The sequence below is a fragment of the Sardina pilchardus genome, chromosome 14, assembly GCF_963854185.1.
Source record: "Sardina pilchardus chromosome 14, fSarPil1.1, whole genome shotgun sequence".
NCBI classification, from domain to species: domain Eukaryota; kingdom Metazoa; phylum Chordata; class Actinopteri; order Clupeiformes; family Clupeidae; genus Sardina; species Sardina pilchardus.
Genome location: NC_085007.1, coordinates 2406443 through 2428942, shown reverse-complemented (window position 1 = coordinate 2428942; position 22500 = coordinate 2406443). Strand labels below are relative to the sequence as shown.

At 46.8% G+C, this 22500-nt stretch overlaps 2 protein-coding genes and 1 long non-coding RNA gene across 4 annotated transcripts in view; all 3 read left to right on the top strand.

Moving 5' to 3' along the window:
• Positions 1–11031, top strand: part of gpsm1b (G protein signaling modulator 1b) — a 44686-nt gene extending 33655 nt beyond the window's left edge. For both annotated transcript variants that reach the window (XM_062554285.1, XM_062554287.1), the window contains exons 12-14: positions 2670–2829; positions 4432–4637; positions 7962–11031. In XM_062554285.1, coding sequence (XP_062410269.1) covers positions 2670–2829; positions 4432–4637; positions 7962–8177 — 582 coding nt within the window. In that variant the 3' untranslated portion in view covers positions 8178–11031. The remainder of the gene's footprint in view (positions 1–2669; positions 2830–4431; positions 4638–7961) is intronic.
• Positions 1–22500, top strand: part of LOC134101028 (uncharacterized) — a 131505-nt gene that overhangs the window by 101513 nt on the left and 7492 nt on the right. The gene's annotated exons all lie outside the window — the stretch shown is intronic.
• The window catches only part of ak1 (adenylate kinase 1), a 14507-nt gene continuing 6337 nt past the window's right edge, over positions 14331–22500 (top strand). Inside the window, 1 exon segment of the mRNA XM_062554578.1 lies at positions 14331–14432. The gene's annotated coding sequence lies outside the window, so the exon portion shown is untranslated.

Below are 22500 nucleotides of genomic sequence, written 5' to 3'. Positions count from 1 at the left end.
AGGTGTGACGGGGAGAAGCCATCAGCTCTTGCAGAGAGACCGCTCGTTGCTCCGGTATTACCTGCTGCTTTTGATCTCTATGGTGCTTTATTAGCCGCTCCTGTCATCTCTATGGTGCGTTAGCAGCTGTTTGTGCTACACTACCGTACATGCAGCCTCTTTTGTGCTGCTCTAAACAGAATGGATTTAAATATACATGTTTTTGGAGTTGATGAGTAAATTGGTGCATGACATCCATTTTGCGCGTTTTAGTCGTTTTAAAAAGGGCTTTTCATTGTAGATGTGTTTGCTCTGAGTAATTGTGTGAAAGTTTTTGTCCTGTGAAACTGGTGAGAGTGTGTGTGAGGCTCATTGTTGCTCATGACCTAGATCCTGCTGTTGTTTGTGCGAATGACATGCCTATGCTCTCTCTCTCTCTCACACACACACACACACACACACACACACACACACACACACACACTGCTCAACCATGGTGTATGGATCCACCAAAGATCCTCTGGCACCTCATTATTCACACACACACACACACACACACACAACACACACACACACACACACACACACACACACACACACACACACACACACACACACACACACACACACACACACACACACACACACACACTCACACACACACATGGCATCACTGGCTTTCACAAACGTGAGCCTACTGTAGCTGCTGTAGTCAGATGGACTCTCTCCCTGAGATGCTGTCCGAGTTGCTTACTGTACTGTACTGTACGTTGCTGCCCCTGCTGTGGTTGTGGACGAGGGGAGTGGACGAGGAGAGGCCGCGGCCGGCTCGTTAGAGAGTATTGATCATGTGGTCACTCCGCGCAGTGATGGGCCGCGTTAGCCGTGTCTGATTAGGAATGAGGACAGCACACACACCGGATGTCCGATTATCGGCGACCGCCGGGCCTTCACCTCTTAGCCCTCTCGCCGGAATCAAATCCTCCTGTGGAGGAGTCTGTGTGTGTGTGTGTGTGTGTGTGTGTGTGTGTGTTTGGTTGTTGACCAAATGTGAACTCCTGAACCTTTGGAACAATAGCAGGCTACTAATAATTTATGCAAAGATTTCCAACAGCCCTCGAGTTCCCACTAAGTGTGCATATGTGTGTGTATCTATGTGTGTGTGTGTGTGTGTGTGTGTGTGTGTTTGAGCAGCTGACCAGTTAAAGGTCGTGGCGATAAAATGAGTGGGGCACATTGGAGTCTTGACAGAAATTCTGATAAGAGCAGCATGGAGGTGTGTGTGTGTGTTGGAACTATGCACTGGAGGGTTGCAGCAGCATGGAGGGGTGTGTGTGTGTGTGTGTGTGTGTGTGTTGGAACTATGCACTGGAGGTGTGTGTGTGTGTGTGTTGGAACTATGCACTGGAGGGTTGCAGCAGAAACACCAACACGGTGCAGCAGAGTTGGGCTCTTTTAGCTCTTGGTAGCAGTGTTGTAGATGCACACACATGCGCACACACACACACACACACACATATTGAGTATACTACATAATACCCACTCTTATGGCCTGGTCAGACTATACGATTTTTTTGTCGCTCACGATTGTCGTTTACGATCTACTATGTCACACTATACGATTTTAGAACCATGAAAACCTCTCCGCGTCTTGGTCGGGAGAGTGGCCACATACACCGAAAGCATCGGTTGCGTCATACGACTCCCGTCAAATTTCTGACAAGCCAGACTTTTTGTCGGGCTGTTTTAGAACGTCGTGAACGACAAATCGCAAGTCGTGAAGCATGTCACATTATAAGATTCACTCCGCGTTCGATGTCGTGCCCGACCATTTGAAATCGCTTACGACGCTGTAAACTTGTCGGTCACGACAAATTCGGGCCAAAATCGGGCTGAAATCGTGTAATGTGTCCAGGCCATTATGGCATCTCCTATTGAGTATACTACATAATGGCCACTCTTATACTGTAGCATCTCCCATTGAGTATACTGTGCAGTGCCCACTCTTATATCATCTCCTATTGAGTATACTGTCCAGTGCCCACTCTTATAGAATCTCCTATTGAGTATACTACATAATGCCCAATCTTATAACATCCCCCATTGAGTATGCTACATAATGCTATTTGAACTTTCTGATACTACAAAATATGACTTTACTCTACTGTAACTGACCCTAGGCAGATGGGTTGGCCCCTTGAGTCGTGGATCTGTCTGAGGTTTCTTCCTATGTATCTCCAATTCTAGGGAGTTTTTCCTTGCCCCTGTTACTCATGGGCTCTCTTTGAATGTTTAACACTGTAAAGCGCCATGAGACATGTGTAATGTTTTGGCGCTCTATAAGTGAAATTAAATTGAAATTGAGATAATGCCCATCCCCCATTGATAATGCTGCATAATGCTCAATCTTATAGCATTCCCCATTGAGTATGCTACATAATGCCCAAGTGGTGGGATTGTATAGCGTCCCCCATAGAGCCCAAGTGCTCTGTAGATCTTTCCTCTGAGCGAGTCTAAACAACCAGAGCGGCCATCCTACGGTAAACAGGAAGTGAGGGTCTCTGGACGGGTAGCATGTGGGAACATCTGCAATCTTGACCCTTGACCTCTAAATTCTGTGCTGTGTGTGTGTATGCGTGTGTGTGTGTGTGTGTGTGTGTGTGTGTGTTTATGTGCGTGTGTCTCCACAGAAGCTGGGCCGCGACCCCTCCGATGAGGCCTGCTTTTTCGACCTCCTCAGTAAGTTCCAGAGCAGCCGCATGGACGACCAGCGCTGCCACCTCGACGAGCCAGAGAACGGAGTGGACGGAGAGGCCGCCGCCCCCTGCTCTCCTCTCAGCGATATGATCGGTAAAGAGCCGTTCACACCAAGAACGATAACTATAACCATAAGTACAACTGTAACGATAAAAGCGTTCACACCAAGAACAATAACTATAACCATAAGTACAACTGTAACGATAAAAGCGTTCACACCAAAAATAATAACTATAATGATAACTACAACTGTAACGATAAAAGCGTTCACACCAAGAACGATAACTATAATGATAACTACAACTGTAACGATAAAAGAGTTCACACCAAGAATGACACCTATAACGATGAATACAGCCATAATAATAAAAGCGTTCACACCAAGAACGATAACTATAACGATAAATACAGCCATAACGATAAAATTGTTCACACCAAGAACGATAACTATAACGATAAATACAGCCATAACGATAAAATTGTTCACACCAAGAACGATAACTATAATGATAACTACAACTGTTACGATAAAAGGGTTCACACCAAGAATGATAACTATAATGATAACTACAACTGTTACGATAAATGCGTCCACACCAAGAATGATAACTATAACGATACATACAGCCATAATGATAAAAACGTTCACACCAAGAACGATAACTTTAATGGTAACTACAACTGTAATGATAAAAGCGTTCACACCAAGAATGATAACTATAATGATAAATAAAGCCATAACGATTAAAGCGTTTACACCAACCAACGATAAAAAAGTCTCTCCTCATGATAATGACTGTGATGGCTAAAATGTTATGGGTTCTGATTGGCTGTTAGCTTTGTAGCGTTCTCAAAATCACTGAAAGTGATCCCCAAAGATATCGTTCTTCATGCCGTTATCGTTATAGTTTATGTGTGAATGTTGTCCTTCATATTAATGTATTAATATTTATTTCTTATTATCGTTATAGTTATTATTATTGGTGTGAACGGCCCTTCAGACTCATGCTCCCCTCTCAGTGATATGATCAGTAAGACACTGCTGAGTTGCTCCCCTGGTGGTGAACAGAATGCACTGCATATCAGGCCGTAAGCCAGCGGTGGCGAGAAGACATTTGAAAACAATTCAGATTGAGCATGCCTCCATATGTAGGCATTAGTTTTGGAAATGTTAGCCCTTTAGAACATGGGGTGTTGTTTGCTGTTGTAGCCCTTTGGAACATGGGGTGTTATATGCTGTTGTAGCCCTTTAGAACATGGGATATTGTTTGCTGTTGTAGCCCTTTAGAACATGGGGTATTACTGTATTTGCTGTCATGCTGACAAAGAGGTGTATTTACCTGTGCTAATGCTGACCTCAGGTCCATGGCAGGTTTAGGCCAGATATGGCGTATTGATAGCAGCTTTGATTTTTTCCTCATTTAATATGTCTGAGAGCAGTCTCCTATAGGTTAATTGGCTAGTTAATATCTTAATTGGTTGGTTAAGTCCTAATTGTCTGGTTAATATATCAATTGGTTGGTTAACATATTAATTGGCTGGTTAATATATGAATTGGTTAGATAATATTTTAATTGACTGGTTAATATCTTAATTGGTTAGTTGATATCTTAATTTCCTGGTTAATGTCTTAATTGGCTGGGTAATATTGTATTGGTTGATTAATGTCTTAATTGGCTGGTTATGTTCTGGTAGACCCAAGCCTCACCACGTCACCTCAGACAGAGGAGCTGTTTGACCTGATCGCCAGCACGCAGAGCCGTCGTCTAGACGACCAGCGGGTGAGCGTCAGCAACCTGCCGGGCCTGAGGATCACCCACAACAACCTGGGTCACCTGTGTGGCGAGGCCGAGGCCCAGGAGCCCAGCGACGACTTCTTCAACATGCTCATCAAGTGCCAGGTGAGACCTCACACTTCTCCAACACGCTCATCAAGTGCCAGGTGAGACCTCACACTTCTTCAACATGCTCATCAAGTGCCAGGTGAGACCTCACACTTCTTCAACATGCTCATCAAGTGCCAGGTGAGACCTCACACTTCTTCAACATGCTCATCAACAACAAACACGACCAGCTGAGACCCAACACTGCTAGCCTGGCATAGCCCTCGGTACGCTTCCGCTCAATTTTCATTTCCCTTCACCATTACGTCTGGGTCTGATCCCACTGAACTCGATTTCTCAGGATGCATTCCGACGGGACCAATCAGCGAACGGGGGGAATGGGGGGAGGCAGGTTTTAACGACGACGTTGAGCATAAGCGTTGTAGTCTTTATAGCTGTCACGACGAAACGTTAGCGATTGGGTAAAATCAGGCCCAATCATTTCAAACTAAAATTACGAGCAGAGTTCACGCCTCCTGCCTGAAATCGATTCTGAATGGAGTAGGTCCAGACCCTCTGTATGATATTAGTACTAGGGTTTAGTATGACCAGGCTACAACACTGCTGTTAGCAGACACAGTTAACACACCTGCAGACATAACCAGCTGAGACCAGACACTGCTGTTAGCAGACACAGCTTATGTTGCTTATGTTGCTGCCCCTGCTGGCATAACCAGGAGAGCAGTTAACACACCTGCAGACAAAATCATTAGCTCAGCAGTTGCTAGGAGACAGTGGGCTTCATGCAGAAATATTCTATTACGTAAGGGATAATGTATAGAACGCCGGTCATTATCGGAAAATAATTCCCGACAGGACGGACAGAACCCCGACACGCAGTGGAGGGGTTTCGCTTCGTACTGAAGGGAATTATAAAGAGAAAATAAACTTATCTCAATGTGTCTTTAGCAATGACTTGGCTACCGTTTCGTGGCTTCCGCAACAACTAGCGGAGTGAACCCGTTGCCATTGGCAGCGGTCATTATACCTTCGGAGCGGTCATTATGCAAATATAATGGACCGGTAGAACGTTGAGAGGCCCATTCAAAGTGAATGGGAGCTCCCTCAACATTCTAGAGAGCCATATAATAAATATATTTAACCAAACCAAATCTACTCGTAGCCTGGTACGCTTTTACACTGAAATAAATTGTGCTTTATTACTCTTTTACGCTAAAATAAACAGATAAATATAAATGCTTGATGACTGTTGCTGTAGCCTACTATGAATATTCCATGCATGATTACACTACTTCCTCGCCAGTTGTCAGTTTAGCAAGCACTTAATGAACATTAACAACATTGAAGAAAATAAACAAACAGAGAATAAAGGTCAGGCTATGTCACCCAATATACTGTACATATTGCTGAAGACTCCTAATGAAATTAAGTTTTATAGGATACATATCAACACGTAATGGGTTCCTTTCATTATTTGATCTCTCTCTCTCTCTCTATCTCGCTCACTCTCTCTCACGCTCGCTCAGACTGACACACACAGCTAGCAGTAGTAGCCGGTGTGTAAAAGGGTTCTCACTTAAGAGCTATTAAGTGATTAGCTGTCTGGGCACTGTCACATGACCCATCAGTCAGGCCAATCAGATAAATGAGGTGTGCGGGGGTCACGGAGGGGCACTTAGAGCCACTGATGTGCTGATGGACGCTGACCAAGAGGTCGGCACAGAAGAACGCTTTGTTCCTGCAACGCTGTGGGCACTTAAAATAATCCAATCACAGACAAGAATCCAAAAAACAAGTTAGGAGTGTCAGTAGCTATGAGGCCATTAGTCTGAGATGCTTGCAGAGGATTGGTGATCTATTTGGGCTCAACAGACAGATGATTGGTGATCTATTTGGGCTCAACAGACAGAGGATTGGTGATCTATTGTATTTCATGTTTTGGAGTGCACACACTGCGTAGAGTAGATAGTGCACACACTGAGTAGAGTAGAGTAGATTGTGCACACACTGCGTAGAGTAGAGTAGATAGTGCACACACTGAGTAGAGTAGATAGTGCACACACTGAGTAGATAGTGCACACACTGCATTGAGTAGATAGTGCACACACTGAGTAGAGTAGATAGTGCACACACTGAGTAGAGTAGATAGTGCACACACTGCATAGAGTAGATAGTGCACACACTGAGTAGATAGTGCACACACTGCATAGAGTAGATAGTGCACACACTGAGTAGATATAGTGCACACACTGCATAGAGTAGAGTACATAGTGCACACACTGCATAGGTAGTGCACACACTGAGTAGAGTAGGTAGTGCACACACTGAGTAGAGTAGACTAGCACACACTGCATAGGTGGTGTGAGGAGTGAGGACTGTGCAATTCCCCACTCCTCAGAAGAGTGGGTCTGATAAGAACATTGGGGACTGCAGATAGTGAGTGCCAGTAACGGTAGTCATACTGCACTTTGGTAACGGCTTCCAAGAGCACATCATTATGGTCAGAGTGTCCATAGTGCCAAGAGCACATCATTGTGGTCAGAAAGTGCTGCACACAGCTGATAAGGCTTTAAGCAGAGACAGTTGAAAAAGGATCTTTGCTTCAAGCATCTCATAGCAGTGCAGCGTTTTGAGACCTCTCTCTGTAATGTATGTCTCTTGTAGTTTTTGAAGAGACTCTGTTTGCGTCTGTAGCGGTTGCGTCTCTGTAGTTTACGTCTGTAGTGTTTGAAGAGACTCTGTTTTCATCTCTGTAGTTAACGTCTGTATCGTTTGAAGAGACTCTGTTTTCAGTGTAGTGTTGAAGAGACTCTGTTTGCGTCTCTGTTGTTTACGTCTGTAGTGTTTGAAGAGACTCTGTTTGCATCTCTCTGTAGTTTACGTCTGTAGCGTTTGAAGAGACTCTGTTTGCGTCTCTCTGTTGTTTACGTCTGTAGCGTTTGAAGAGACTCTGTTTGCGTCTCTCTGTTGTTTACGTCTGTAGTGTTTGAAGAGACTCTGTTTGCGTCTCTCTGTTGTTTACGTCTGTAGTGTTTGAAGAGACTCTGTTTGCATCTCTCTGTAGTTTACGTCTGTAGCGTTTGAAGAGACTCTGTTTGCGTCTCTCTGTTGTTTACGTCTGTAGCGTTTGAAGAGACTCTGTTTGTGTTGTTTACGTCTCTCTGTTGTTTGCGTCTCTCTGTTGTTTGCGTCTCTCTGTTGTTTACGTCTGTCTGTTGTTCACGTCTCTCTATTGTTTACGTCTGTAGCGCTTGAAGAGACTCTGTTTGCGTCTCTCTGTTTTTTGTGTCTCTCTGTTGTTGACGTCTGTCTGTTCTCTGCCCTGTCCAGTCCTCCAGGATCTCTGTTGTTCACGTCATGTCTGTTCTCTGCCCTGTCCAGTCCTCCAGGATCGATGACCAGCGGTGCTCTCCCCCGGAGGGTGGCCCCCGGGCGCCCACGGTGCCGGACGAGGACTTCTTCAGCCTGATCCAGCGCGTGCAGGCCAAGCGCATGGACGAGCAGCGCGTCCACCTGCCCTCGGACGAGCAGGACGACGCCGACGCAGACGCAGACTCGGAGCCAGAGGCCGAGGCACGGTCCGGCGACTCCAGCTAGACCTGCCGTCCTGCTTTCTCTGGCCCTCTCTCTCCATGAGCCGTCTCCATAGAGATGACCTCTAACCCCAGACCTCTGGAGGAGAGACACCGAGAGGAGGAAGAGGAGGGAGCGAGTGAGGAAGAGGAGGAGGGAGCGGAGGAGAAGACTCTTCCTTCAGGCACGTCTGATACTAACGAGGCTAACGGAGGAGTTAGCAATGAAAAGCCGTGGAGAAAACGAAGAGAGAATGTGAATACAGAAGGGTTGTGGTTTAGAATACGTCTGTATGTGCGCGTGTTCGTGTGTGTGTGTGTGTGTGTGTGTGTGTGTGCGTGTGCGTGTGCGTGTGTAGGACTAAAACGGTGTTATAGACGTGAAGTGTGTGTCTTTAGCAGGGGTCTCTCTCACCTTGTGTGTGTCTGCTGCACTGCCTTAAGTAAACATACTGACTCTGATTGTAACCTGTAGGTTGAGCTTCTCTGTGTTGTATTTGCTCATGTTGCCATTGGTCCGTTGGAAGGACTTTTGATGAAGGCTGGCAGTGTTATTCATTTGACTTCGGCAGTTCGCGAGAGGCTGTGAGGACATTGTTGTCCCACTCACTATGATGTGTCTGCATATCAGCATATAGCAGTGGATATGTGTAGGGCTGTCTGCATTTCAGCATACAGTATAGCAGTGGATTATGTGTAGGGCAGTTTCATTCCCACATTTGTGTTCATGGACATCGGTGCCATTCAGAACGTTCAGATCAGTACTTTATTGGGGGAGGAATTTACATGTCAGTTTAGATTATTAAAAGCTATGAATAGCATTTTCCCAATCAAATGCCATCAGCCACATGTATGAAAATGTCTGCCCTGTCATTGGGCCTGACTAAAGACCAGTGCGAGACATTAGAGACATTATTTGAATGGGACCAGATCCCCGTCGAGTAGCGGCTAGATTCCTAGCATTACTGACTGCACCTATGCTACTGCTAACGCTAGCGTAGCTCTGAGCTCAAAGCTCAGCCACTGCAGTTGCTCAGCGACCGTCTGTCCGTGCTGCAGACTACTGTGGAGGCTCTGATGAGCTCACTGTTAGCACGGCACACACTGCACAGCACACAGGTCAGTCTGCATGGCCATGGTCTGTGGTCTTTGTGTCAGGGCTCCCGAGATCATAGAACCTCTGAGACATGTTCGTATTTACAAACAACAAGCAATGCTACAAACAAAAAACAACATTTGTAAACAGCATTACAGTATTTGTGGATAACTAATGCCAGTAACCGCCAATTCCATTTTCTCTCCATCACTTCTGGGGATGAATTTGAGATTACAACAAAAGAGGAATTGGATAAATCCACTGGTTGCCATGCGAGGGCACCGTCATTTGGCTCTGTCACCATCTTGTGGCCAAACACATTCATAACACCCTCAAGGCATTTATGGGTGTGAACAGATAGTATTTAAAGATTTTAAGACTGAAAGATGACTAGTAGTAGACTAACAAGTATGAAGAACTTAAGCACTTTCTTTAAAACTTGGAGAAAAAGGTTATACATCAGTGTGTGTACATATAAATATTTTGTTTGGTGAAAGTGAGAGTGTATTTCACAGCCAAGGTTAGTGCCTGTTTGTATCTTTTTTTTAGCTCTAGTTCTCCATGCTCTGTGACTTGTAGCATTCCCAGGAAAAAGATGAGGCAGAAACACCACAGCAGCCCGAGCTCTAGCCCCTGTGTTGGGACTGGGGCTGCAATCCCCTGGGCGCTGCTGGGCTGGTGTGCTGTGCTGTGCAAATGGAAAGTGCTTCAGTGATGGCGATCGATGAGCTACTGATTAACAGGCTCCTCTGAGCACTCACTGGGAACCACACACACAGCTCAGCCACCTAGGGCCCCATCTGGCCTCAATCTGGCTCTGATCTGGCCCTGATCTGGCCCCAGTCAGGCCCTGATCTGGCCATATTCTGGTTCTGGTCTGGCTGTGATCTGGACTGCACTGGGCCCCGGTCCCAACCTAGATACAGCACAACTGCCCCGGCCCAGATATGGCCAGGATCCATCCCAGATATGGCCCGGATCCATGCCAGATGCGCGTTCAGTGCCAGCTGCTGCTATCTGGTACCAGTAGTGTGTGTGCCACCGCAGTAGGGTACCAGTAGTGTGTGTGCCACCGCAGAGCAGTGCCAGTAGGGTACCAGTAGTGTCTGTGCCACCGCAGGGAGCAGCTCTGCCAGTAGGGTACCAGTAGTGTCTGTGCCACCGCAGGGAGCAGTGCCAGAAGGGTAGTAGTGTCTGTGCCACCGCAGGGAGCAGTGCCAGTAGGGTACCAGTAGTGTCTGTGCCACCGCAGGGAGCAGTGCCAGTAGTGTGTGTGCCACTGCAGGGAGCAGCTCTGCCAGTAGGGTACCAGTAGTGTCTGTGCCACCGCAGGGAGCAGTGCCAGTAGTGTCTGTGCCACTGCAGGGAGCAGCTCTATAGTGCACAGGTGGAAAACTCTGGTACAAAGTAAAAGCTCGACTCCAAGCACTCACTAAAGCAGCTGATTCTCATTAGCGTCTCTTCAGTCAGGTGGATCAGCTAGCTTGTGACATCGCCAAGACATGGGAGGACTTTTATTTTGGCAAGCTGGAGTTTTCCCCCCTCTGTAATGAGTTCAACTTAAAGTGGACCTGTAGGACTCGAGAGGTCCAGCTCGCTTAAAGTGGACCTGTTGAGGAGAGCGGAGAGGTCCAGCTCGCTAGCTATTGGGTGTAGGAGTCCTGCCCAGACTCCTCTGTTGTGCTTCTATGTCACTGCCACATGTACATAATGGTTTTGTATTTATTTTCTGTCTGCGGACACCATGTCCTCAGTGCTTTTAATAAAACAGATTCAAATGTTACCTGTGTGTGTGTGAACTGTGTGTTGCTATTCAGTGTTACCTCTGAGTGTGTACTGTGTTGTTATTCAGTGTTACCTCTGAGTATGTACTGTGTTATTATTCAGTGTTGGGGTTCTCTGTCTCTACTCTTTCAGGCTTACCTGTCAGGCTACACCAGGTGCTCAACTGAAGCGTTCTGTTCACTTTTTGCTGAAGTGTGCAAATTGCACAGTGCTCTGACTTCGGGAAGCTACCTGTTGCAGCATACAGTACTCTCTGCACACACACACACACACACACACACACACACACACACACACACACACACACACACACACACAACACCTCCCTCCTGTCCAGCATGACACCTCAGCTGCTCACCTGGCCTGCCCTGCTCACCTGGCCTGCCCTGCTGACCTGTACCTGTCCCATCTCACTGCTGCTGTACCACATTTACATGCAGGCTTGTGGGCTGCAGCCAGAGAGGGAACATCTACATAAACAACAATCATCACCATAAACATATAAACTGCGTTTATGACTTCAGTCCTCCAGCGCTTTCAGACGGACAAAGGGCAGCTCAGTCACAAGACAGTTACTACTACTGAACAGAAAAGGCATGAAATATGAAAAGCACACACACACACACACACACACACACACACGCACACACACACACACACACACACACACACACACACAGACACACACACACATGCACACACGCACACACACATGCAAACACAATCATACATGCATGTGTACACACATAGATCCGAATGCACATTATATACATACACTCACATGTGCAAGGAAATAGAGGTCTGTGTAGGACATATTGTTCAGTCCTGCACCCGCCCACTCTCGCAATAATGTATCATTTTTTGTTTCGCTCCCGCTCGCATCTATAACATTAGGTCCCACTCCTGCATCTACATTAGGTCCCCCATCTATAACATTAGGTCCCCCTCCTGCATCTATAACATTAGGTCCCACTCCTGCATCTACATTAGGTCCATCATCTATAACATTAGGTCCCACTCCTGCATCTATAATATTAGGTCCCACATCTATAACATTAGGTCCCACATCTATAACATTAGGTCCCACTCCCACCCATAAAAGCCTGCAGGAGGGATATTCAGTTTTGCCACACACACACACACACACACACACACACACAGAGTGTGATTGGAGCAGTGGGTCACATCCCCTGTGTTAAACAGGATGAGTACTAATCTCCTTAGAGTCCTTTCTCAGGCCTGAGCCCTCCAGCAGAGCTCTCTACCGTAAAACAACACTCTCCATCAGAGCTCTCTACCGTAAAACAACACTCTCCATCAGAGCTCTCTACCGTAAAACAACAACACTCTCCAGCAGAGCTCTCTACCGTAAAACAACAACACTCTCCAGCAGAGCTCTAACGTAAAACAAGTCTCTCCAGCAGAGCTCTCTACCATAAAACAACACTCTCCAGCAGAGCTCTCTACCGTAAAACAACACTCTCCAGCAGAGCTCTCTACCGTAAAACAACTAGAACACTCTCCAGCAGAGCTCTCTACCGTAAAACAACACTCTCCATCAGAGTTCTACCGTAAAACAACACTTTTCATCAGAGCTCTCTACCGTAAAACAACACTCTCCAGCAGAGCTCTCTGCCGTAAAACAACAACACTCTCCAGCAGAGCTCTCTACCGTAAAACAACACGAGTCTCCAACAGAGCTCTCTACCGTAAAACAACAACACTCTCCAGCAGAGCTCTCTACCGTAAAACAACAGGAGTCTCCATCAGAGCTCTCTACCGTAAAACAACAACACTCTCCATCAGAGCCCTCTACCGTAAAACAACAACACTCTCCAGCAGAGCTCTAACGTAAAACAACACGAGTCTCCAACAGAGCTCTCTACCGTAAAACAACACTCTCCAGCAGAGCCCTCTACCGGAAAACACTCTCCATCAGAGCTCTCTACCGTAAAACAACACGAGTCTCCATCAGAGCTCTCTACTGTAAAACAACACGAGTCTCCAACAGAGCCCTCTCCCGTACCATTTGATTACCTGAAGGCCTTTAAAGGAAGTGGAAAGGCAAACATTTACAGAACAATGCAATTCTTACAATCTCCTCTTGGTTAATCAGCTTAAACATTGAGTTCAAGGGCGTCCACTGGTGATTTCATCAGGATAAAAACATTGAATGTCAGAGGTGTTTCCATGGAGATGGAGGTTGAAACAGGTGTGGTGTTTGACTTGTCTGAGGCAGGCTTGGACTCATGTCACTGAACATGTTTGTCAAGATTTTTTTTCTTTTCTCTCTCTCTCTCTCTCTCTCCCTTTTTTCCTCCCTACTGTATGTCCATTATGTAAGAGCAGGAATAAATTCACAAGCATGTCAGTCAATGTTTCTACTGTATGTTGATGTTCAGTATGTTTCTGCATAGCGATTTGTTAATACTGTACTGTATGTATGTATGTTCATCTATGGGAGTCTGTAATACCCACATTCACAAGACTACAGTATATGTGATCCTTATGGAGAAGAGGGGAGGAGTCTACTGCTCTGAGATAAAGAAACATCTCCTCCAACATTAGTCCTTATAAGGCTGTGGACAGAATGAAGATGAACATGGAGCAAGGGTGCATGTCTACACACACACACACACACACACACACACACACACACACACACACACACACACACACAGGAACAACATCAACAACACTACAGCACTTCCGCATTCTCCTCGACCCTCAGTGTGCAGTATTCTCTGACGCGTTCCTCTCTCTCCACTCCCCTTCTCATTCCTCCTCCTCCTCTTCCTCCTCCCTCTTTCTCTCTCTCTCTCCCTCTCTGATCCTTCCCTGTCTAACCCTCCCATCTTCTTGCAGCCTAGCGTCAGAGAGAGCACAGGCAGTGTGGAGTGTGCAGTGTGTAGTGGACTGAACCAGTGCGCAGCACAGCACAGCACAGCACAGCACAGCACAGCACAGCACTCTGTTCTGCTAGCACGCTGCTGATCCTACTAACGTCACCCCTCCTCCTATCTCTTGTCCTCTTGCTCTCTCCATCTCTCTCTCTCTCTCTTCCCCCCTCCTCTCTCCTCTCCCTCACACACACACTCCCCCCCCTCCTCCTGTTGCCTCTCGCTCTCTCTCTCCCTCTCCCTCTCTCTCTCTAGCTCATTCTCAACTTTCCCTCCCTCCCACTCGTCACCTCCCTCCCTCCCTCCCTTCCTCCTTCCCACTCGTCCCCTCCCTCCCTCCCTCGCTCTCTCCCTCTTCCCAGAATGCAGTGCGTGCTGAGCTGCGTTAGCGGCTATATAAAGCAGCGGAGGGGCGGGGGGAGGCTGCCGTGCAGCAGGGACACTTAGACAGAGAGCAGGACAGCCTCACTGGACAGCCTCCGCGTTCACACAGAGAGAGGTCAGTACGCAGGACACACACACACACACGCACACACACACACACACACAGGACGGGAGAGGGGAAGGCATGAAAAGATAGAGAGAGAGGGAAAGAGAAGGGTTGAGGGAGAGAGAGAGAGGCAGAGCTGGTTTGACAGGCTCGTAGGAGGAGACGCTGAATGGCACGATGCCTACTCTACTGACACTCTACTGACGCGCTCCGACTGCTTTACAGTACACAGGCATTCAGGAGCTCACACAACTGCTGTGTGTGTGTGTGTGTGTGTGTGTGTGTGCATACTGTATGCTTAGAGAGAGACACAGCAGCATAGAGATGGTGGGGAACAGTACTACAGGGGTCACTGGCTGTGTCCAGCATCATGTAGTGTTTAGACAAATGTGTGTGTGTGTGTGTGTGTGTGTGTGTGTCAGCATGCAGTGTTTAGAGGAATGCTTGTCCAGTTGCACAACATGTCGATGGAGAACGTAGATGAAGTTGCACAAGTGGGCATGACTGGCGTCTGCTGCTGTGGTTGACCCTTACACACGGCTTTTTCTAAACAAGATGTCTGACCAAAACAAATACTGTACCACACACATGTCCACAGTGAGGGAATGCTGTGCTGGAGGATCAATCACACGGGTCATTCTGGGGAGAGGACGCAGAGTAGCGCTCGCTCCAAACGGCTCTGCTCAGAGGCAGCTGATGTGTCCCGGTTCTAAAGGTCTCTGCTCAGAGGCAGCTGATGTGTCCCGGTTCTAAAGGTCTCTGCTCTCAGCAGCTGATGCGTCCTGGTTCTAAACGTCTCTGCTCAGAGGCAGCTGATGTGTCCCGGTTCTAAAGGTCTCTGCTCTCAGCAGCTGATGCGTCCCGGTTCTATACGTCTCTGTTCTCAGCAGCTGATGCGTCCTGGTTCTAAAGGTCTCTGCTCTCAGCAGCTGATGCGTCCTGGTTCTAAAGGTCTCTGTTCTCAGCAGCTGATGCGTCCTCGCTGAGGGAACAGCGTGTTCACACGTCTCCATATCCTGCAGGCTGGAACAAGGCTGAGCACGCTTTACATGCAATCACCCAGCCCACAAGACAAACTAGCAGCACACACACTCCCCAACACACCTGCAGGCAGCCTCCTCCACACACACACACACACACACACACACACTCCTCCGTGGTAAACACTGCAGCTAGAGCCGCTCGATTGCACGTTTTCACTTGACGTCAGATGGATCCCCTCTCTTGGCCTTAAAGGGACAGTGCTCCATTTTGAGCCTGGTGGAGAGAGCAGGGGGCACTCCAGGATTAGATGCCTAAACTCATTACAGAGCGCCGGCCACACAATGCACGCATTCATGTGTTCATGGCTTTTTATATTAAAGGGGCCGGGCCACACAGTGCACACATTCATGTGTTTATGGTTTTTATATTAAAGGGGCCAGGCCACACAGTGCACGCATTCATGTGTTTATGGTTTTTATATTCGTTTATTGTTTATTTATATCTTTTTATATTTCATTATTATAAGGGGTGTGGGGTGAGTGGGGTGCTAGACTGTGGAGTGGATGTGTATGTGTGTGTGTGTGTGTGTGTGTGTGTGTGTGTGTGTGTGTGTGTGTGTGTGTGTGTGTGTGTGTGTGTGTGTGAGTGGGGTGCTAGACTGTGGAGCGCCTGGCTGTGTGTGTGTGTGTGTGTGTGTGTGTGTGTGTGTGTGTGTGTGTGTGTGTGTGTGTGTGTGTGTGTGTGTGAGAGTGGGGTGCTAGACTGTGGAGCGCCTGGCTGTGCTACTGCCAAAGGTGGCCAAAGTGTAATGCAACAGCTGCAACAGGGAGAACATCTTTTTTTAGGCTCAGAGCAGGAGTGTGTGTGTGTGTGTGTGTGTGTGTGTGTGTGTGTGTGTGAGAGAGAGAGAGAGAGAGAGAGAGAGAGAGAGAGAGAGAGAGAGAGAGAGAGAGAGAGAGAGAGAGAGAGAGAGAGAGAGAGAGAGAGAGAGGGAGAAATGACAGAAAGAGAGGGAAAGAGAGAGAGAGTAAGTGTGTGTTAAATACCATTAAACCTAAGCCTGGTAACAATGAGAGGTGTTCTCAGTGGATAGCACAAGTGGCATAAGACCTGTGGACGTGTCCAGCTGATCCATGTCCCACACGGCACGACACTCTGGCCACAGTGCTGATAGACAGGAAATGATCTCTGTCTGAAATGATCAAATACATTCAAAGACAATATAGAGAATAGCCTTTCTTGACATCGTACATGGCCCAGCTCAAGGCTGAACTCAGGCACCACGCTTGAACCCTTTTCAGGCCTGTGGTCAGTGCTTTCAGCAGACAGATTTTCTGACCCATGAGAGTAGAGTGCCTGCCCTTGGTGTGGTGAATATTCTGTGGTTGCTATGACACTGCCTACTGCTACAAAAACACACACACTAACTGGTCAGTTGTAATGAGTCTGGATGAAGTTGTACCACTACTGGCCACTGGCTACTTAGCATGTTGATGGTTAACTGGCTATTGTACAGGCTGTAGACAAGGCTAGCATGCTAATGGTGAACTGGCTATGGTACAGGCTGTAGACAAGGCTAGCATGCTAATGGTGAACTGGCTATGGTACAGGCTGTAGACAAGGCTAGCATGTTAATGGTGAACTGGCTATGGTACAGGCTTTAGACAAGGCTAGCATGTTATGAGCGCTAAAGGAGCATTGCTAGGTGCATCATGGAGCAGGTGCTTTCTATGACATTATGATTTTGCGATTTTGTGCATATGTAGCACTGTCATCGACCCCTGTGCATGTGGCTGGATTTAGGCATGAAACCGGCTGTGTTGTGGAGAGCTGGCCTCCTAGTTTGGACAGGCTTTTAATAGTCATTTTAAACTGCCCTGTGCCTCCCTCAACCCTCCTCGAGTTTCACACCACGATAACCATCTTCACTTCTGCAACAGAAAGCGCAGATGCCTGCCCAAGACACTTGCTGTCCTAACCCTCCATGAGACTTGCTGTCCTAACCCTGGTGTGGTCATGCTGTTTCTGCAGATCACAAATCAGAAACTGACATCCAGTGAATTGGGTTTACTCAAGGACACAGTGAGCTTACACTGAGGTTGTGTCAGTGCAGCCATGACAGTTTTCATTGTCTCTCTGTTTTTAGATATTAATGCTGTGTAGGATGAATCTCCTCATCATCTGCAAAACAGGAGGAATGCCACAATGGAGCTACTGACACTAACAGACCCATAGAAGCAGAATCACTGACACTAACAGATAAATAGAACTAGACTCACTGACACTAACCAGACTTACTGACACCTAGATCGCATGTGCTTAGCGTGATTAGGAGACATACTGTAGGACTAGATAGAATAGATAGTATGTGCTTAGTGTGATTAAGATAACATACTGTAGGACTAGATAGAATAGATAGTATGTGCTTAGTGTGATTAAGATAACATACTGTAGGACTAGATAGAATAGATAGCATGTGCTTAGTGTGATTAAGATAACATACTGTAGGACTAGATAGAATAGATAGCATGTGCTTAGTGTGATTAAGATAACATACTGTAGGACTAGATAGAATAGATAGCATGTGCTTAGTGTGATTAAGATAACATACTGTAGGACTAGATAGAATAGATAGTATGTGCTTAGTGTGATTAAGATAACATACTGTAGGACTAGATAGAATAGATAGTATGTGCTTAGTGTGATTAAGATAACATACTGTAGGACTAGATAGCATAGATAGCATGTGCTTAGTGTGATTAAGATAACATACTGTAGGACTAGATAGCATAGATAGCATGTGCTTGCATGTGCTTAGCGTGATTAAGATAACATACTGTAGGACTAGATAGCATAGATAGCATATGCTTGGCGTGATTAAGAGACACACTGTAGGACTAGATAGCATAGATAGCATGTGCTTAGTGTGATTAAGGGATACTGTAGGACTAGATAGCATAGATAGCATGTGTTTGGTGATTAAGAGACACACTGTAGGACTAGATAGCATAGATAGCATGTGCTTAGCGTGATTAAGGGATACTGTAGGACTAGATAGCATAGATAGCATGTGCTTAGTGTTGAATATCAGTTTTGTGAAGCCCATGTGTTCAACACATTACAGCCTGTTTGCGCCCACGTGGCCTCCTGGGTACTCCCTCTCCTGGGGGCAGGTGGGCGCGGGTGCTCATCTTTGGCATGTGGAGAAAGCTGCATAGGGCACCATAATAGGCCAGATTATCTCTCTCAGAGCTAGAGAGAGAGAGAGAGAGCAGTGCTGAATCAGGAATCAGGTGTCTGCGTGACATTTAGAAGACCCCGAGGTCAATGTTTGAGACTCACGCGCTGCCATTGAGATGGGGGGCAAGCCCCTCTAGCAGGGTGCGACCGAGAGCTGGGCAGGGTGGGGTGAAACCTGAGACCATAACTAGCAGCCCCACGGGCACAGATGTCTTCTCATCATGCCCCTCACAGACAGAACTGCAGAAAACTCAAGCAGGACTAGCCACATTACATACAGAACAGATACAGTAGTCACAGGACTGACACATTACAGACAGAACAGATACAGTAGTCACAGGACTGACACATTACAGACAGAACATATAGTCACAGGACTGACACATTACAGACAGAACATATAGTCACAGGACTGACACATTACAGACAGAACAGATACAGTAGTCACAGGACTGGTCACATTACAGACAGAACATATAGTCACAGGACTGACACATTACAGACAGAACAGATACAGTAGTCACAGGACTGGTCACATTACAGACAGAACATATAGTCACAGGACTGACACATTACAGACAGAACAGATACAGTAGTCACAGGACTGACACATTACAGACAGAACAGATACAGTAGTCACAGGACTGACACATTACAGACAGAACATATAGTCACAGTCTGGCCCCATTACAGACAGAACATGTAGTCACAGGACTAGCCACATTACAGACAGAACATATAGTCACAGGACTGACACATTACAGACAAAACATATAGTCACAGGACTGACACATTACAGACAGAACATATAGTCACAGGACTGACACATTACAGACAGAACATATAGTCACAGGACTGACACATTACAGACAGAACATATAGTCACAGGACTGACACATTACAGACAGAACATATAGTCACAGGACTGACACATTACAGACAGAACATATAGTCACAGGACTGACACATTACAGACAGAACAGATACAGTAGTCACAGGACTGGTCACATTACAGACAGAACATAGTCACAGGACTGACACATTACAGACGGTGCATACTGTGAGTTGCTCTCTGGAAGAAACTCACAGAACTGAGGGAAGAATAAACCTCAAACCCTAAAGCACAATTACTAACCCACTAGAACCCCCAAAATAACTAGTCGCCAATAGATGTTGATTCTGTGTGGCTGTTTTCTGCTTCTGGAATGCAAGTTCAATTCCCCTTTCAATATTGGAGGTGTTCTATTCATTTTAGAACAGGAGAGGAGATTCCACTCCCCCCTTGTCCCTCATAACCTAGCTGTTAAGATCAGGCACATTTAGGATGTTTTTTTAGCCAGAAAGACTGACCACTGACCACTTGCCTTTTGATTCCTTTGTGTATTGCTATGGCTGTGTGTCCATCCCTAAAAGTCGTTTCACTGCCCAGCTTAAAACCAGAGAAACAGAAAGTTTGCTTTTAGTTTTGTTTTCTCAGACAGGATGTGGTGGAACTTCCTGCAGCAGATTTGAACTTGAACCCTCAACATGGGAGGTGGGCACACTAGCAAGGAAGCTACAAACAATGGGAGCTGGAGTCTGTCACTAGCACATATCCGCTGGCTGATTCAAATAGCAACACAGTCATACTGGTACAAGATGGCTGATTGCAGGATTTTAAAAGTGTTCCAATTCAAATGAAGCAGGCAACAGTGTTAAAGTCACAGGGAATTCTATGGCACCAGACAAGATTTGTGAAAAACACACTCTTACACGGGCCCATACTGTAGCTACATCTCCAATACTAGCCATTAAACAACACACACAAAAACACTATTCTCACACAGGAGGTTTAAAGCCAGCAGTTTATAGGAATGAGCTTTCCACTCCCAGAGGCCATTTGTCTAGCATGTTTACACAGGGTCGTAGATGGAGTGCGGGCAGGGTTGCCTAGTGAGACCAGGTCAGGCTCTTCCTGTTGGACTGTTTGACTTTGGTGGTCTGGTGTTCGCCAGGGGCAGAGCCTGCCAGCGCTGGCATGTGTGTGTGTAGACGGGCACGGCCAGCAGATGGGCAGCTAGCGGAGCTAAGGGAAGGGCAGCTAGTGGAACTAAGGCTAGTAGGCAGCTAGCGGAGCTAAGGGATGAGCAGCTAGCGGCGCTAAGGGATGAGCAGCTAGTGGAGCTAAGGGATGAGCAGCTAGTGGAGCTAAAGGATAGGCAGCTAGCGGAGCTAAGGGATGAGCAGCTAGTGGAGCTAAGGGATGAGCAGCTAGTGGAGCTAAGGGAAGAGCAGCTAGCGGAGCTAAGGGATGAGCAGCTAGTGGAGCTAAGGGATGAGCAGCTAGCGGCGCTAAGGGATGAGCAGCTAGTGGAGCTGAGGGATGGGCAGCTAGCGGAGCTACAGTAAGGGATGAGCAGCTAGTGGAGCTAAGGCCAGTAGGAAGCTAGCGGAGCTAAGGGATGAGCAGCTAGTGGAGCTGAGGGATGGGCAGCTAGCGGAGCTACAGTAAGGGATGAGCAGCTAGTGGAGCTAAGGCCAGTAGGAAGCTAGCGGAGCTAAGGGAAGAGCAGCTAGCAGAGCTGAGGGAAGAGCAGCTTGCAGAGCTAAGGCCAGTAGGCATGCAGCTAGCAGAGCTCTTCCTCGTCTCTCACCACAGAGGAGGGAAGGGCAGGCCTTTGAGCAGGGGGAGCCGTCTCAACACGCCACCTGACCCGCCCACATAGCCGTACTCTGGTGTCACATTTGACTTCTCTATTTCGGCACACAAGCGACAAGACCACACATGTGACCAACAGCGCCAAACATACACACAGGGAGCTGCCATTTGTGGCCAAGATGAAGTATTTTCTGTATAAGGGAGCTGCCATTTGTGGCCAAGATGAAGTATTTTCTGTATAATGGAGCAGTATTTGTAGCCAAGATGAAGTATTTTCTGTACAATGGAGCGGTATTTGCAGCCTAGATGAAGTATTTTCTGTACAATGGAGCGGTATTTGCAGCCTAGATGAAGTATTTTCTGTACAATGAAGCAGTATTTGTAGCCAAGATGAAGTATTTTCTGTACAATGGAGCGGTATTTGCAGCCTAGATGAAGTATTTTCTGTATAATGGAGCAGTATTTGTAGCCAAGATTAAGTATTTTCTGTACAATGAAGCAGTATTTACCACTTCATTGTACAGAAAATACATCTTGGCTATTTTCTGGAGCGGTATTTCACAGGGTTATTTAGACAGACCTCCTCTCCAGCATCTACTAGGGTGGGACACGTCTACAAACACAGACAAAGAAAGAGGGAGAAAGGGAGAGATGAGGTTTCGCTTTCTGTTTCAGTCTTACAGTACATTCCCCATGATTATACTGTGAACAATGTTTGTGTTGCTAGGATAAACAGGATGTCTCTCTCTCTCTCTCTCTGTGTGTATGTGTGTGTGAGTGTTTTCTTATCTCTATGGTATTCTAATGGAATTATCACTGAAGCAAGCATGAGAGCTCTCGAGAGGACCCTTAAGCCAGTGACTCAGTCTAGGCCAGTGCTAAGCACCCATATTTACTGTCATCACAGACTCACATGGTGACCAGCTGAAGCGTCTGGTGTGGTAGCTGCCGCGTTTTAAAAGTGCAGTCCATGATTCCAGCTCCATACAGAACTGCGTCTGCTTCCCATGGCACCCACACCATGTATTCAATATGATTCCAGCTCCACACAGAACTGCTTCTCATGGCACCCACACCATGTATTCAATATGATTCCAGGTCTATACAGAACTGCTTCTCATGGTCCTCTCCCAGTGGCTCAATACAGAGCGGTTTCTCATGGTCCTCTCACTATGTATTTAAAGGGTGTGCTTTCCAGGCAGCAGGAGGGCTGCA